The sequence below is a fragment of the Kryptolebias marmoratus genome, linkage group LG6 (assembly GCF_001649575.2).
Source record: "Kryptolebias marmoratus isolate JLee-2015 linkage group LG6, ASM164957v2, whole genome shotgun sequence".
Taxonomy (NCBI): domain Eukaryota; kingdom Metazoa; phylum Chordata; class Actinopteri; order Cyprinodontiformes; family Rivulidae; genus Kryptolebias; species Kryptolebias marmoratus.
The window spans coordinates 9,891,145-9,908,801 of record NC_051435.1 but is presented as its reverse complement, the minus strand read 5'-3'; the positions used below and the strand labels follow the sequence as shown (position 1 = coordinate 9,908,801).

The following is a 17,657-nucleotide window of genomic DNA, read 5'->3' as shown; positions in this document are numbered from 1 at the left end:
TGGCAGGCGGAGGCCGTCCCGTGAGTTTGTGACTTTTTAAAGCGACACTTTAAGACGGACCGGAGCTGATGAATATTAAACCCGGAGCCTGATGTTTGAAGAGGAGTTGGGGGGGTGAAGGGGGGCTGATGAAAGCCTTGTTTGAAGTGCGTACAGCAGCTGGCTTTGTGTTTTTCGGGCTCCTCCCGCCGTGTGATGAAGTTTAGCTGCGCGTCACCGAAAGCGCGCACAGCTGAGGAGCCTCCAGACGCGGAGGCAAGGCCATGGAGAGCTGCGCGGACGACGGCAGCCGCTAAAATATGACATAACGCCCTGCTCCTCCCGCACGATGCGTCGCCGCCTTTTGTTTGCGCTCTGACCGAGCTGCTCTGGATTCCAGTCCCCCTTCATCCGAAGCTGCTGTGTGGGGTTGCTTGTTTTTTTTATTTATTTAATTATTTATTTATTTTTCCTGCTTCCTCCGCTTCTCCTGGGCTGCGCGGACCCCTTCAAAGCTCGGCTTAATTCACTCCCGAGAAGATTAGATTGCGATCTTTGGCTCCAGGAAATGTTGGCATGGCCGCCTCGGGAGCTCACAAGTGTCCGAAGAGCGAGAAGTTGGACGAGGCGCAGGCTTTGGCCAAGAGCTGCGCGGGGAGACCAGACTTCCTGCCGTGTGATGGACTCTCCATCTGCGCGACGCACAGCCACGGGAAGTGCTTCAAGCTGCACTGGTGCTGCCACTTAGGCTGGTGTCACTGTAAGTTTGGTTGTTTTTTTTTTGTTTTTTTAGAAACAAAGCAAATTGCCTCAAGAAACTTGCTGTTTTAAAACGGCAAAAAAAGCAAAATATGTGAGAATAGACGAACTGAAATGGAACTTGTGGGAAATAAATGTGGGCCAAAGCAAAACTGATGATCTAAAAGTAGGTTTTAATGTGGCAATATGATCAAATTTAGTCATCATACTGATTCCTAACACGTTCACCATTCCAGGCGCAAGATTTGCCTAAATAGGTGTCAACAATCTACATTAAATCTAATCTAATTCATGCTTGATCCAAACAAAAAAACACACCAAGGGTCTCTGATCTAAACTATGGAGGCTGAACAGCTCAGAAGCAGGAATATTTTTGTTCTGGGTCTGATTTAGTTGTTTTTTTTTCTGTGACAAATTGGTGTTGGCCACAGTCTGATGACTCTGTCACACATCTGAGTCATCACTTTCAGTTCTGTTTTAAAGGCTAGGGTTATGGTGCTTCTCTTTATTTTTCTCAGTCCTTTGAAATCCCAAAACCGACCCTAGTTTGTTCCTGTTTTTTAGCCCAAACAACATTAAAGTCTCTCATTTCATCAGATCAACGTGATGCTTTGAACAAACACCCATGTCTGAAAATAGGCCTTTACTGATAACTTTTTAATTTTTTTAATGAATTTTGCCTAGTTTCTTTACTATCTGATGAAACTGGAGAGCTTTGAAGCAATTATTACTTTATGACCCATTTTTAAAGATTTATCTCCTCAGTGGGGAAGAAGACCTGAGCTTTGAGTGGATTCTGGCAGAATCACAACCTTGCATAACATAGTTTATGAACTGAAGATGGCATGCTTCAGCTCCATAGGATTTTTTCCCCTATACTCAGTATTGGTGGGTGATAATGGTTTTGCCTGTGTCTGTTACCAAAATATCTTTTAAAGCACTGGGTGGATTTTAACGAAACTTTGAGTAAACTATCTGTAACCTTATCTGATCTCAGAGTAAATCTCTGGTATGAAAGGCGGCTGGTGATATGCATCCCTTCAAGGGGTGCTAGGCCTTTATTTAATCCCGATAATTTAATTTCTAAAGAGCACAAAGTTGGAGATTTGAGCTCGGCTGCAGCTCCACAGAAAAACACTCAATTGTCCTGTCACTTTGGGAAGTGTCCGTGGCATTTTTCAGCACTCTCGTACCTCCAGACAGTTTCTCTCCTCTTCAACCTTTCTCTGCCCGACACTTCAGCTCCGACGCAGAGTCCCTGTGGCTGCGCCCGACCCTGACAGGATGTCCATCTCTTTTGTGCTGCCCCAATTTATCCTCATCTCTCTCCAGCTGCCCTGAAAATCCTCAGATCAGTGTAAAACACAATCACCCTCTCCTCTGCAGCGCTCACACGGGGGCTTACAGTGTGCAACTGCACAAGTCGCATTGTAATCTTTGCTGTGTAATCGTTGGATTTAGATGCACGCCTCCATCCTCGGCGAACCGGGGCCATTCTGAAATATTAGATGTGGCAGAAAAATGAGGAATCCTTTCCAGTGTCTATTACAACCCACTTAGGATTCCACGCAAAGCCCATTCAGTTCTGGTAAATTTGCGAGCATTTAGACTTGCTTCTTCACTCGACGTTCTTCCCACTGGCTGAAAATGTGCAGGGAAACATAGAGTGATAATGTTTTTGCCTGTGTGTGTGTGTGCTTGTTTGTTTGTCTGTTTGCAAAATATCTCATGAACCACTGAGCAGATTTTAATGAAACTTTTAGAAAGGAGTTGTCGGCTTCACATCTACAACTGATTAACTTCTGGAGTCAACCTAAATCAAGATGTCTGCCACAGCCAACTACCCTTTGAAAACACAAAAATGGCTCCAACTCTGTCAGTTTTGCAGATATTAACCTAAAATCTGGTGTGGTAGTAGCTGAGAGTCATCCACAACACATACTTTAAGCACCAACAGATAATGTGAGATCTCCCAGTATTACATGAGGTTGCACATAATGTTATTTTTAAGGTTTGATCAAAATGGCCACAACTGCATAATTTCCCTTTTATATATAAGATGATCTTAGCCTAAACCTCTGGCCTGAATGGTGGTGGGTGAGATTTATTTCTTCAAGGAATGTTAGGCCTTTATTTTTTAACATTTTTTTATGTTAGACCATATAGGAGAAACAATAACAATGAAGGTTTTTCCATTTTCCTATCACTCTCCACTGCCGTTCGTGCAGGATATTCATGCATCAGCAGTGAAAATAAACCATCTTTGGCTGCTGAACCAGACAGAACCAGGACACCCGCTGAGAAAACTATACCAGGCTGCTTCTGGATGCGATGCCTCCCTGCTTGGCTCGCTTCCTCCTCCTTTCCAGCAAGGCATAATAATGCTGAATGCAAAAGAGCAAAAAAAAAAAAAAAAGTGTTGTAGCGCCCCGTATCTCATCACATTTTCATTTGAATGTGCCCGTGGCTGCTGCCTGTCGTACAAACTTGTTCAGAAGCTGGTAATTGTTCGTTCACCACGGGGGAGCCTTACTAGACTGCCTTTTTAATTACATTTTTAATAGGTTTTCAGAAAAAAACAAACACAAAAAGGTCACTGTGTCGCAGGATTTTGCTCAGCATTTATGCTCTCAAACTGAAATGATTTCCATTATCTCCGAACAGCGTGGGGCTCCTACCTGAGTAACTCCTCGCCGCCTCTTTATTTCTTGTTGTGCCGCTGGAAACCGAGCATCTCTGTAGTGCTGCTACTTTGACTGATTTCCAGTGGTATTTCGTTTAGCTGTTGCCTTTTTGGCAGTGAAAATGGAGGGAAAAGAGCAGAATTGGACATAGGTGGAGGCAGTGTTCCCAGCTGGTGACAACAACATCAGTCCAAGCCTCTCATTAGCAATAATTAGCTGTGTTTAGTGTCACTGCCAATATGTCACATCTGATGAGAGCTTTTTGCTCACAGCGTCACTGGAACCACCTGGTCCGGACTGTATTTCCTTTTACTTTATTCTCCACCAACTGATTTACACTTACCAAGCAGAGTGATGAATTACTCATTAAGAAAGTCTATCAGAGGCTATAATGAGCGCCAAACAGTCAGTCTGCTTGTTCTCTGTCAGCACTAATTTTGATGCCGGAACTTGTTCTTCTCATGTTGATACAAGAAAGCGGGATCTCTCTCTCTCTGTCAGGCTTTCTCAGCAGACTCATCTGTCACGCCACGCCGCCGCGAGCTCGCGACTATCTCGGAGGGGGGAAAATACGGAGGTCTGCCGCTGCCCCGCAGCCATCGATCTGGTGACGGATTCAGAATTTACTGCAGTGCTGAATCATAAAATGTTTCACCTATTATTAAAGGATCAGTAAATGGTCAAACCAGGCCTATGGGGGGGGCAGTTTTTTGATTGATCGCTCATGTTTGCAAACTCCAGCTCTTCCATCATCTTAATTGCTGCTCTGTTAGTGATCAGAGCGGGAAAAGCAAAGAAAAATTGCAGCAAGTCGGTCTGGATTATTACTATCATATCACAGCTCAGCTAATAAGAAACCAGGAAAACACAAATAGGAGCTTTGTTTTTCACCCACTGGATTTGTGTGATGTAGACCGCTGGTGACTAATATCAACTTAAAGGGATGGTTCAGATATTCTGGAGTGGGCTTCTGTGGAAAGGTTTTGAACTGTTGGCATCTTACCTGTTGTAGATAACTCTTTGTACAACCTCAGTTTGGAAAAATCGTTTAATTCTGACCAGACTGACGAGCTAAAAGCTGATCAGAACTGGGTCATGGCCAAAGTAGATTGCTGGCATCTTAAAATAACTTAAATCTCAGAAAGGTTTATAGCTGTTCATGTGGAATATAATCTCACACACCTCCATCGACGTCGCATTATCCGGTTATTTCAGCAGAAATATTAAGATATCCCTGCAGGAAGTGCCCAGGGTGCACAGAAGTGTTACAGCTAGCTGCTACTGCTTCTACTGAGCTGCGATAGTTGGTGACTAACTGGTCAACAGCATTTGTGGGGGAGTTTCCAATATGATCCTAAAACTTTTGCTAGGTTTGTTGTCGCAGTCTTGTCTTTTGAACTTCGAACATATTTAAAAAGTCATTTTTCTCAAAGCGGTCATGGAGTCGTCGTTTGCGTCTTGAACTCATCTCATTTTGGTTTCTGTAACTTCTAGTATTTTGACACCTGCACGGAGCTCATGACCAGTGAGATGCTACTCTTCTGTTCACAAATAACCACACATTTTATAAGGTTTGGTGTTATAAATAATCTTTTTGCTGGTCTCATCTGCGCTGCTCCAGCCAACAAAAAAAACATATTGACCTTTACTTTAGTCGGACACTTTGCTACTTCATAGAGCCTCATTGTTGCAGTATTTAATTTGCCAATTTGTCAATAAAGTGTCCATAAATCCCAGCTGGCGTCCACTGAATGGGCTGACAGGATCATTATAAATTGTTTAAGAGGCCCATTACTGTCCAGTATTGACAGAAAGATTGAGTTCAGTGGCCTCCATCTCTTTCAGGGAGGAGGTTGGATTAAAAATGCTTTGGAAGAAAATACAAATTAATCTTTCAATGACACCTAAAGGGGCTTTGGAAGAGTTTTACACACCAAAGCATGCTTTATGAAGGACAAATAGTTTGAAGCTTGTGGCTCACAGATGTTCTGATCGCTTGCTTTGATGCCTCGTGAATAGCTTCAGTTGTGGGTGTGAAACTGGACATCTATGACCTGCTTCTCATCTCCGCCGATTTCCTCTTTAGTTTCTATCTTTTTGAATTAAAGCTGAGTGATACAACCTAAAACTGTTATTCGTTGCTTCTATATTTTATGAATTTCTGGCGAAAAAATAAAACAAAAAAAAAAACAACTTTGTCCTTCGTTTTCATACTTTCTGAGTGTGATGCGCTCAGAAGTATCTCTGTGGGCAGATTTTTATTATTAGCTGGGTTGTCAAAAAGCTGAGAGTGGAATAAGGTTAAGTGGTCAACTTGGCTTGCCGAAAAGCAAATAAACAACAAATTATTCAGACTGCAGTAACAATGTTCATGGGAGGGTGGCTATAGCAATCAGACGAGAAGGTTACAGTAAATTATTTCTGAAACATAACTGCAAAACACCAATTTTGCAAACAATGAGACATGATGAACATTATAGCAAATTGTGTTATTACTCCAACTGTGCCGTCGGAGCTACAGACAATAGCAGATACTTCTTAGCACATGGCATTCTGGGTAGTGGTTGCTATATATAGGGTTGCTGCCTTTATAGTAAGCATGAACACACAGAGACAACAAGCACAAATCGACTGACATTTAAAAAAGAAAAAAATGAACCCAAACTGGGTGAAGATCAAGCACGTAATTTCTCACTAAGAGGAGCTGAACTTGCGGGCAAATAAAAGTGCTGCTTTTGGAATACAAATGAAGTTTTCTGACTCAGTCCTTTCAGATCCATTGGATGAGTTTTACTGCAGAAAATATTCTTCTCCTCATTTTGTGATTCACGTTTACGTTCCAAGAATGAGACTTGTATGTTTTATTTATGCTGGGATGTTTAAATAGCTGTATTTTTAGTGTCTTCGTATTTTCAGTGTATCTGTTTTTGTTTGAATAGTACTATGGTTTGAAAAGCAAATATTTTATCGAATAGTTTGGAGTTTAGGAGACTTGGGTTTTAAAGTGTTAAAGTTTTGCTTTCATTCTTCCTAAACTGAGTGAAAGAATCATATGTGCAGCACAATAAGTATCTGCTTGTGTGCATAATTTTTCCACAGTTTGTCATCACCACATGTAGTGTTATTAAGAAAATTGTCCATATTTCTAGCATCTATTACTGAGCAGAGATGTCGTTTCAGGACCACCTCACGTATTATTAAGGCTATAGGCTGAGATTATTAAGTGTACTGTATATAATATGCTACATCTAATGTGAGTTTTCAAGAAGAAACGAGTGCAGTTGAATTAAATCAACACTCGGGCTGCATTTTCTCAAATAAGTAAAACTAACGGGATCAAAACAGGTCAGAGGGTTGCTAAACACACAAATGTTTAGCTGTACGTGGAGCAAACAGACTTTTCACTACTTCCCTACAGTGAAGTTGAAACTGGCTGGATATGTGCATGAAACAGGAAACAGGAAAGGAGTTTCACGTGACTCTGGGTCAGAACGTCCTCTTCACTGAAACCTGAGACCCGTGTTGCTGCCTCAGCTGCGGCCCCCTTGTCTGTTGGAAAGATTTAAACACAAAAGAAGCCAGCGGATGTGCGAGCGGACCTCTTCCTCTGGCCGACTGGTCGCAGGAACTGTCGTGATAAAAATCTGTTGGTGCGACGGCTTTTGTCTGCTTTGAGCTCGTGTCACTTTGCACATAACTCCTGGCTTCAGCTTAGACACAACCCCCTCCCATCAGACTTAGAGAACCGTTTGGAAATCTTAAAGCAAAAGTAGCACGATCTGTTAGATGCGTTTGGACTCCACGTTAGTCCCAGCTCCTGCCCGTAGGCAGACAGATGGGCTGAAATCTGGTCAGAGTGATGGTGAAGCTCCATAATGGAGACTGAGAGACCAGTGAGGGGCACGCAGTATTTTCCAGAGGCTCCGCCGTCTCCATTAAACCAGAAAGAGCGGCCAGCGGCCAACCATGAGCCTAGGGGAGCAAAGAGAGGCAGCAGGCAAGATGGAGCTGGGTGCAAACTGAAGGAGTAATCCACTCCGGCCTTTAGGAGCGAGCTGCCTGCCCTTCTTCTTCCTTATTAACCTCTTTAACTCTTAAATACCCTTCAAAACAACGCATGGCTGGATGTAACACCCTCTTTCTGCTTGTGCCAATGCTTAAACACATAAAAAACATAAATAAAAGGATGAGATAGTGTTTTTATTGCAAAGATTCTGCACATTATTGAGGTTTGTGAACAAAAAAGCTACTTCCTTATCTACATCTACTCATCTCCATCTCCCAGAATGCCTTTCATCAGTCCTCAGTGTGCTTGTTTTTTATTTATTTATCTGGACCTAATTGTGATGCCATGAAAGCTCTTTCCAGTCGAGGCGTTCTCTCTCATTTTTTATTTTTACCCAAACATGTTTAGCTGCTGCTTGAATCCACTGACAGCCCAAAACAGCGTGTCTGTGTTTGTGCTGAAAAGCTGGTAATGTGTGATTCTGACTAAAATATCTGACATTTACTGCTGATGCCACAGATGGCTGATGTAGGGGTTTTTGTTTTTTTGATTCTCTCATTCTCCATTTGTAACAGAGCTAGGGATATCCAGTGATTTCACGTAGCAGCTGGAAATTACAGCATAAAGTAACAGAAAGGACAAAAGAGGATGGATGTTTGAGGACAAAGTTGCTGCTTAAAAATGAGTCTGAAATAATATGATTTCATTTTCTCCATTTTGTCAGCAAATCTAACTTAAAAGTCATAAAAGAACCAATCCTAGCTGACAAGAGTTGCTGCTATAAACTCAGACTTTAATCTAACTATTACTGCATTACTTATTGTTGTATAAAGACTATTTAACACATTATTGAAGCCCAGCTTGGCACTGGATGGCGTTACCTCGTTAGCATGAAGTCGATCACAAACTATTTTGTTTTTTGGTTTAAATTTCTTCTATTTTTCCACTGGATCTGTGGGGAAAAAGGCAACAAACCTCAAAGGTAAACCTTAATGGGGTCAGATGCATTACCAATGTGCCTGCACAGAATACACAAGTGTGTTTATTTTTTTTAGTTTCACAAATTTGTATTCATAGAATAATAGTCAATTATTCTTTTGACCATATGTGTGCGAGTTCTCAGAGCAGTGGGAGAACTGAGATTGTGGAGTGGAGAGAAATAAGAAGGAAAAAGCAGAAAAAAGCAAAAGAATTTAACAAGAAGAAAATTTCAGAACTTTTTTTTTTTTTTTTTAGAGTTTATTCATTATTTTCCTTTTCTCAGTTTCTTCATATTAATTTTTATTTTAAATTCCTCTGGCACTGAGACAAAACCTCACTAACACAGCTAAGATGAAATATTTAAAGAACATTTAGATTTATATTTTCCCCGACATAAAGTTATCTCACACATTGCCTTTAGTTTCAGACCCTTTCCTGGAACCAGTTCCACCGTCTCTGTTGTTTTTATACAAGGGGATGCTTTTTTTGCCCTCTGTAATCCATACTTTTCCTATTTTTACCTCTGCAGCATCATTTGGTCTTAACCTACAGAGCTGATTGTTTTACTTTTATCCATTTAGCAGTTTTTGCTCTGTTTGTTTTTCAAAACGAAGACCTAATAAAACCAATTTGCTTTTCTATGTTAGTGCTAAATGTCCTGTCACTTTTGTTCAAATCGTCTGTGTTTATTTTCACGCAGCCACTTTTATTGTCACGGTTATTGTCTAGTTCTGATGCTTTTGTGTGCAAATAGTTATTTGGAGTAAAGTTTACGCTCATAATAGAGTAGAAATCAGACTGTGTATGTGTGTATAATTTAATAACGATAGAAATTTCTGAGACAGCACCATACCCACGCAGAGCTTTATGAGTCTGTCAGAAAGAAGGCACATTCGCTCACAGTTTTATTCATGAAACTACACAGAGATTTATGCATCTGGCCTCCTTTTATTAGGATGGAAATAAAAACACGGAGCAGACGAGATAACGGCGAAAACCGAAACAAAAGGTTTTCAGAATATTCATAAAGCTGCACAGATAGAAATGTTGGAGCTGGTTTAACGTCTCACTGAAAAGTGCAGCTTAGAGGAACTCAGAGGTGGCTCACATTTCCTCACCTAACCCTGCTTTGTTGAAACCTTTGTGTATCATTAAGAAAAACACATTGATGTTCTGCTTTAAATGGTGGTTTTATGACAGAATAAATCTGCAGACGTTAATGTTTGACACGAGAATTGTTAAGTTGTTTCCAAAATGTGTAATAATCTCAAAATCAAGGGGTTCATTTCTAGATTTGTGATCATGTTTAGCACCTTGTGTGTCACTTTTCTGGTTGTAATATTCGTGTGTCACATAAATTCTCCTCTTTACTTGCCCTCAGTCATGCATTGTCAGTTCTTACTGCAGTCCAGTTCGGTCCTTTGCGTTTCCAAGATTCTTGTGTCCTGTAGTTGTTTTAGTTGTCAGCCATTTTGTTTAATGAACTTAGTTGTCATTGAAGACTTCCTGTGTTCACCTGCATTCTGAGCTGGACTACCAAACCTCCAACCCTGACATATTCAGAGAGCTATTAGCTGAAAAATATGAAATTTCCCTGGAAGTTTCTTGCCTTACTGCATCTGCTTTTGACCTTCATTAAAGAACGGACATTTTTGACTCGTGAGCTAACACAAGTAATAGTTGTTGACCTAAACCTGATCAAACAGTAGGTGAAAATGAAAGTGAGGATCAAAAAAAAGAAGAAATGTGGAAAAACAGGAGACAGATTTTCTGAATTTATATGGTTTCATGGCTTCTTAGTTTGGTCAAACATTTCATTGAACATAACCATAATCCAACAGCTGCAACACAAAGCCTTTTTAAAGGTTTAAAAAATAAAAAAATCCTCTTTCTTTGGTCCCTGTCTGCTCTCTCAGATGACCTGTATGTTGACAGGTGAAGCAGGTTCTTCCTGGTTTTTAATAAGCTGCTGAGCTCTGCTAAGGGATTACTTTGTAAAGTTAAAAGTAAATGTATCGGACATTTCTCTCTGCCTCTTAATTAAATGAAACGCACTTAGAATTTAACCGGATGGACACCTTATTACTTGTAGTTAGGGACAGCACAGCTACATGGTTGACGGCAGGAAGGAAAGTTGCTTTTAATAAGCAGACGTGGCCACCCCATCAGGCACAAAGGCATAATTTAACCAGATTTTATTAGCTGAATCTTTAAAAGTACCCAATATATCACAGTTTGACAAACATAAATAGTATTTTAGTAGCAACAAGATGATGTTCAAAAAGCTATTAGCTGAAAACTTGTCATATAGCTGATAATCAGCTGAAGGTGGATGCATCTCTCAGCTCCTCTCAGGTCTTTGTTGCCTTTTTATTTTCTTGTTCTTAAAGTCGCAACTTGAAGATATTATTCATCTACTGTAGATGGTTTTTTTCCCCACACTTCCTTTTGTCCTCTTCTTGTCCACATTCCTCTTTTTTTAAGCACTCAGTTAACAAAATGCTGACATGATCAAATACAAGGACTTGACCAGTCATGAATGCAAAGAAGAAAATCAAAATGTTTTAAAAAAATCATGGAAAACTATTGATGAAGACCACTTTAAGGATTACATGAAAATCTGCAGCTTAATTTAAAGAAACTAGGTGTGGTTAAAGCATTTGCACAGTCTGTATATTTGTACGATTTCAATAAATGTCAGAAGATTTAATTTCATGATGACTTCATGAACATCTCCAAAGATTGTTTGCATCTTCTCACAGCTTTATTTCCCTGTTTAGCCTCCTTATTGCAAACATTCTTTCTGTTTTCCACCTGCTTTGTTGCACACAGACGAACTATTCAAAGACAGCAGGATTTTCTTGTCTTTATTTTAGCCAGACTACTGTAAGTGAGATTAACTGCAGACATACTGTAATGTTCCTCAGGGCCTACAGACACAGTGATGTATTTAACTAAGAGTGTAGGCTCCCTGTAGATTTACATATTCTGTGTTTTTGCTGTAAGGCTGCCAGAGAGAGCCAGTGTCTGTGTAGCGTTGGCTCCATATGTCTTGTGTACGTTGTTGTTGTCCGAGCAGACATCCGTCTGTCCCTCAGCAGCGCTCTTGGTTTTTGAAACTCCAGATGGATGAATGCAATTAGATGTAATATGCTAAAAACTAAATGTCAACACGTCGCCTTTTTATAGCTTTAGCTCTCATTTGTCGCCGCGTTCTCGTCTGCCTGAATGGGCTCATCTCATTCTGAACATGGACCACTGAGTTTGCTTCATTTAAGAGAAACCAGCTTGTTTATTTTTTTTTTCTTTTTTTTTCCTTTGAATGCATCAACATCAGCAGCAGTCTTCTGTTGTCTAATAAGGATGTGGTCGGAAAAATAAATACTGTTCTATCACCTCTGAGTCATGTTGCTTGCTCAACACAAAAGAGAGCTGCTTTGTGTTTTCACTGTAACCTGATGGGGAATAAAAGGTTTTGATTGAATGGATCCCCCTGTCAGTGAAACAAAAGACAAGGACGCAGAGCGGGAGGAAGTGATGCGTGAGCCTGTCATCTTCTGTAGTATATCGTTAAATACACATCTGAGCCACGATATTCAGGTAGTGCCACTCTGAGCTGGAGTCAGTGAGACGAAAAAAATCGGTAACGGCTTGGATCAAACAGTTTTACCACCAGGAAGTGTGCCACCAGCGTGAGAAGTTTCACTTTAATGTAAAGTGTTAGAGAACTTGCAAAAGAATGTGATAATTTACCAGAACAAAATATGGCTTCATGTCGTGAAAAATCATTAGACAATATACGTTATAGCACTGTGTTGTTAATCCTTGTGTGAGCAATCCTGGTGCAAGTTAAAACCACTTTCTGCTCTGTTTAAAGCTGTTAAGTAGCTGTAAATTCTTAAAGCAACAGCTGAGATCTTCTGAAGCGAAGTTCTGCGGAAAGGTCACGAACAATTAATATCGTACCTGTTTTAGATGGCTCTTTAAACGATTTCAGTTCAGAGAATTATTTTATGACCTTGTCCACACAAAAACATGTTTTTCCAAGACAATTTTTCTGTCATTTCTAAAAACAGAATCTCTTAAACACAACACCTTTTCTAGAAATGTGTCTATCCACACTGAAACACCAAAACGCTGTAGTAACTTTGCGCGGCCTGTATGTGGCGCTGTAACGGTTATTCTAAGAGCTATCTACAGTAGGTAAGGTAAGTTTTGTTTCCAAGCTTCCCACTTTAAATACTCAGAACTGATCGGATCTCCTTGTATCCCATTCATACGCATCTAAAATGAGCTCTGCATGCTTTCAGGCGCCAAGACGAAAACTTCCTTCTTGTGATGACCTCAGACGGTGGTGGCGCAAAAAGAAATGTTCACCTTTGGCAGCAGAAAGTGGTTTGTGATGTGAAAATTGCTATTCACCAAAAGGAAGGACAGATTGTTGGTTATTGCAGATGGATGATTCAGAGGAGGGACTGAAAGCATGTCTTGGTGCAGGTTTATATTTGAACTATTATTATATTTGCTCTCTTGGTCGCCCATAATGTCAGTGCCAAGTGTGCTATATATAATGTTCAGAAAGGAAACATTTTTTGATACTAAATGCTTTCAAATGTATTTCTGAAGACATACATTTTAAATTGGTTGTATCATAAAAAGCAAAGCTTCGGAATAAAGAAGTCTGCTGCAGAAGAGACGGCTCAGATGCTCGTTGTTAGTCTGATATCAGGTTGTAGTTAACTTGTTCTTTTATCTTCTTTCTTTTGAACCCTACAGAGAAATGAGCTCTGTGCTTTCAGCCCACCCTCAGTATTAGAAGCAGTGCAGCTCCGTCGCAGCAGTCGGGGGCGATCTGCAGCACTGAGGCGCTGTGTTGGTCAAGGGCACTTTGTCACAAGCAGGAGAATTAACTGAGCATGTTTTTGATGTTTGGAGAAAACCAGAGCTCCCGGAGGAAGCCCGCATAAACTCTGCTTGGTTCTGGGTCCTCTTGATGTGATGTGACAGTACTAACCTCTAAGCCGCTCTTACACTCTCTGCTTTTTAACCCTGTGTTGGTTGTTACCTGCTCCGGTGGAAAATATTTGGCCCTTTTGCTGCCGGATGCTCCCAGTCTGTTAGTGTGTAACTTTGTTTTGTTCTCAGTGGTTTGTTGGTTTCTAAAGCATTCAGCCTCAAGGCAACCCTCTTTAGAAAGGTTGGAAAACAGCTTCCTGAAACCTGAGGGTTTTCTGAAAAACTAAAAAGAAGTATCTGTTTCCCAGCAGTTAAAAGAGAGGGGCTTTCATTTTGATTGACCTTTTTTTCCCTTAATGTGTATCAATCTTTGAACATCAAAGGAAAATTGATTATTGTGTTTTGGAAATAACGTGAAGCCATAAAATTAAAAAAGAAATGTGGTCAAATATCACAGATTAACATAAAACAGGAATGTTTTTCCATTTAACGTTTGATTTTTCAATTTAATGTTTGTATTTTGAGTCTTTTTAGTGAAACAGGAATCAACCAAAGTAATTTTAAATTTCTCAGTTTTTGCTTCTCTTTCTTATGAGTATTCTTGGTTAGTTACAAGCAATTTAACAGCATGAAAGATCGATAGAAGTTTTACAATCATTCGTTTTTATTTACTCTGTTATTTTATCTGTTTATTAATGAAATAAAAACAAGGCCTAACATTTCTTGAAACAATTCAGATCTCCTGCCACATTTTAAACCAAGATCATGAGAAGGAAAAGAGTTATAGCCATTTTGGTCAAACCTTTGTTGTATGACATTAAGCAAACTCATGCTATCAGTGAGCCCTTGGAGTATAAGTTTGGAATCACTCTCAGCTACTACCACAAAAAAAATCAGCTCAATATCTATAAAATTGTAGCCATTTATGTTTGCTAAGGTCAACTAGCTGTCTAATCAGTTGTAGATCTACATCCAATGGTTACTTTTTAAGCGTTTCATTACAATCTGTCCAGTGCTTCATGAGATATTTTGCTAACAGACACAGAGTTGACTCAAACCGTTAACAATGTTGTAAAACTGGTTGTTGTGCTATCAGTTAGCGTACAAGTTGGGGATCAGTTTCAGCTACTGATACATATAACTTTAGCTGAATATCTGTAAACTGACTTATTGCCTTTTTTAAGGTTGCTGTAGCAGCCATATTGAAGAGAGTTAAAAGATTACTTTCTAAGGGGTTCTGTAAAATCTGCCCAGTGCTTCGTTTGATAACACAACAGACAAAACACACACTCACACACTTGGACATGGGCAGATCCATATGATAATAAATAGGAAAAATTAAAAAAAATACTCTTATAGTTAAATAAATACTACCTGTATATGTTGAAGTAATGTTTTTCGTTCTTTGTTTTTTACTTTTTCCTCATCTTTAGGCAAATACGTGTACCAGCCCATGACCAATGTGTGCCAGCTGCCCAGTACCGCTGTGCCGCCCGTCGGCTCAGAGTGCAGCAGCACCATCGACCTGTCCGTCTCTCTGGCCAAGCGCTTCCTGAAGCTGGCGCCCAGCTTCCAGTCCCCGCCTCATCTAGAATCGCCCAAATACTGCGTGATCGCGGACCTGTTCGTGGACGACTACATCGTCAAAAGGATCAACGGGAAGATGTGCTACGTGCAGCGCCCCCCGCCTCCCTTACCGGAACCGCCTCGACCTCCTACCCCTCAACCGCCTGCTCCGACTACACCTCAAATGCCCCTAAATCCCGATCCGCCTCAGCAGCCTGTCAGTCCTCCGCAGCCGGCGATCCAGCACACTCCGGCTCCTGTGCAGCCAGTCCAGCAGGTCCACAGCGAACAGAAACATCTCTCCACTGTTGAGAAGCTAAAAGGCCCTAAAATGGACCACTGCTCCTCCCCGTCCAGCTCGGAGGACTCCGGCATCAACGCGTTGGGTCTGCACTACCTGGAGTCCTGTGAGGAGGGAAGCGAGGACGAGGAGGAGGATGAGTTGAGCACGGACGAAAACTCGAGTCCAGGGAGTCTCTGGGACCAGGAGGACTGTTCTCTTCTCTCCCCATCCAAATCTATGATAGAGATCATCGAAAAGATCGAAACAACTGTGTAACTGACTGAGGAAGTTCCACAGAGCAGAGTCCTATAACTGAGACCAACCCTGCAGGATTTATTTTTACATGGACCCATCGGGAGCGAACCCCAATCTACTGCTTCCGCAGGGCTCTGCAGGGTTTGATTCAGGCTGAATTTGTTTTCCTGCAGGTGTCTGAGGATTGTACGCCCACATTTTCACACAGCTTCTCCGCTGTCCAATTTCCCTGCATGGAATTCATTTCTGAAACTTACTGGAATCAAGAAGGAAGCACAGGAATACCAAGTACATGCACGGTGGACAAAAAAAGACCTTCTTTATATGGTTATTCAGTAAATTTCAAAAGAGTAGAATAGGAGCACTTCAAAGGATAGTAAGAAAAAATTATAGCCTTTTTTTTGAGACTCTGTATTGAAACTAAATTGTGTATGAGCAAAGATGGTATGTTTTAATGACGATAATTAGCAGCCAGGTAATTCTCAGCAATCTTCAGCTGTCATCTTGTCAGACTTGAGTCTATTTCAGCATTGAAGTGGCAGATAAGCACGCCATCCCTTGTTCTCTGGTCAGCGGCTCCACCCACACACATTACTAATTCTCTCACTTCAGCATAATGACTACAAGGCCAGCTACCTCTCATGGGCCTCGAGCGCGTCAGCCTTTTAACCCGTTAATGGCTCCACTCTGAGCTGCAGGGATGCTCCTGCTTTTAACAAAAACAGATTTTCGGGGAGGGAGGGAGGGGACCACGGTTTGTCTGCACTTTACTGACACCACCACAGGCGGCGGGTAGGTCAGTGTTTGACAATCAAAAGGTTACACGGAAGCACATTCCTAATCTGTACCTGCCACTTCGGACCAAGGCTACTTCTAAAAACCCTAACGTTGTTCCTCTGAGCGCCATTTTTGAGGTCAAGTCTACCTGAGCTACAGAGCTGCTCAGGGTTAAATGAAGCACCAAGCAGCCAAGAAACTCACAAGAAACACAACAAAGTTGGAGGGACCTTATCATGCAAGCTAAATGTAGAGGAAATAGGCCTAATTTATCCATATTGCCCTATATTATATCACATCTACTTTGTTATTCTCTATTTGGGGGCTATTAAGAGAGTAGGACATCATTTTGAGATGATTAAAAGAGTAGACTTGGAAAGAAGCTTGTTAGACTAGTATGTCACAGTTAGTTTATACTATTGAGCGGAAATGATCACTTATTGCACCTTTTTAAAGGGATGTTACAGTATGAGATGGAATGTTACATGTTGTTATGTTGTAGCAGGTATAGCAAGAAATTTGCCAGCCCCTTATTAGTCAATCAAATGAAAGTGGGCTGCATTTTTATGTTTCTTTGTTTTGATTTTCTGCAAAGTTATTACTGAAAGTTCTCATAAGTATTGCTGCAGTTCTTCGAAGCGGTGGTTTGGGGCTTTTAAAGTGGGGTTCTGTGGGAAGATTGTAGAAACAGTTAATATCTTACCTGTTGTAGATAGCGCTTTGGACAACTTCAGTCCAGAGAAACGGGTTGTCAGTCCAGTCAGACTAGCTAATGGCTAGTCCAAGTGAAGCCAAGACTGAAGTGGACTGCTGTCTTTAATTTAAAACTCAGAAACTTTACCACAGTTCATTCAAACGCTATTTTATAAACCTTTACACTGCTGATAATTTAGCCCTGTGTGGTAAATTACATGGAAGTCTGGACAAATGCTGGCAGCAGCATCTAGCTATAGCACTCCCAGCAGAAATATCTTGATGTTTCTGTTATAATATTCACATGGTGTGAAAATAAAAGCCCTATTAAAGTAGAGTTAACACTGAAATATTTGAATATTTGTTTTAAGATCACAGAAGTCCTCTTTAGTCGTTAGCTCAATAGTTTGGTCAGATTCAAACTTTTATTTTTGTTTTGTTTTCTCCAAACTATCGTCTTTCTAAGTGCTATCTACAACAGGTAAGATATTAATTGGTCACCTTTCCACAAAACCCCACTTCAAAAAGTTCCAAACTGTCTCTTTGTGATAATTATCTTTCTGTAGCCATTTAGCACGACTGCTTTATTTCAGACAAATTCTAGTTTATCAAATTTTACTCTCACAACTAACAGAGGCCCTCTTAATGCAGTTGAAAACATATTTTATGTTCTTATTATTGTTATATTATTTTCTTATAAATAAATCTTACAAAACCA

General features: G+C 40.7%; 1 protein-coding gene across 1 annotated transcript; it reads left to right on the top strand.

The window, feature by feature from the left end:
• The first annotated feature begins 141 nt into the window (after positions 1–141).
• On the top strand, positions 142–17,657 carry zgc:162707 (UPF0524 protein C3orf70 homolog B). The gene is made up of 2 exons (XM_017424397.3): positions 142–739; positions 14,799–17,657. Exons 1-2 carry the CDS (start codon positions 556–558, stop codon positions 15,488–15,490), a joined length of 876 nt encoding a protein of 291 aa, XP_017279886.1. The 5' UTR covers positions 142–555; the 3' UTR covers positions 15,491–17,657.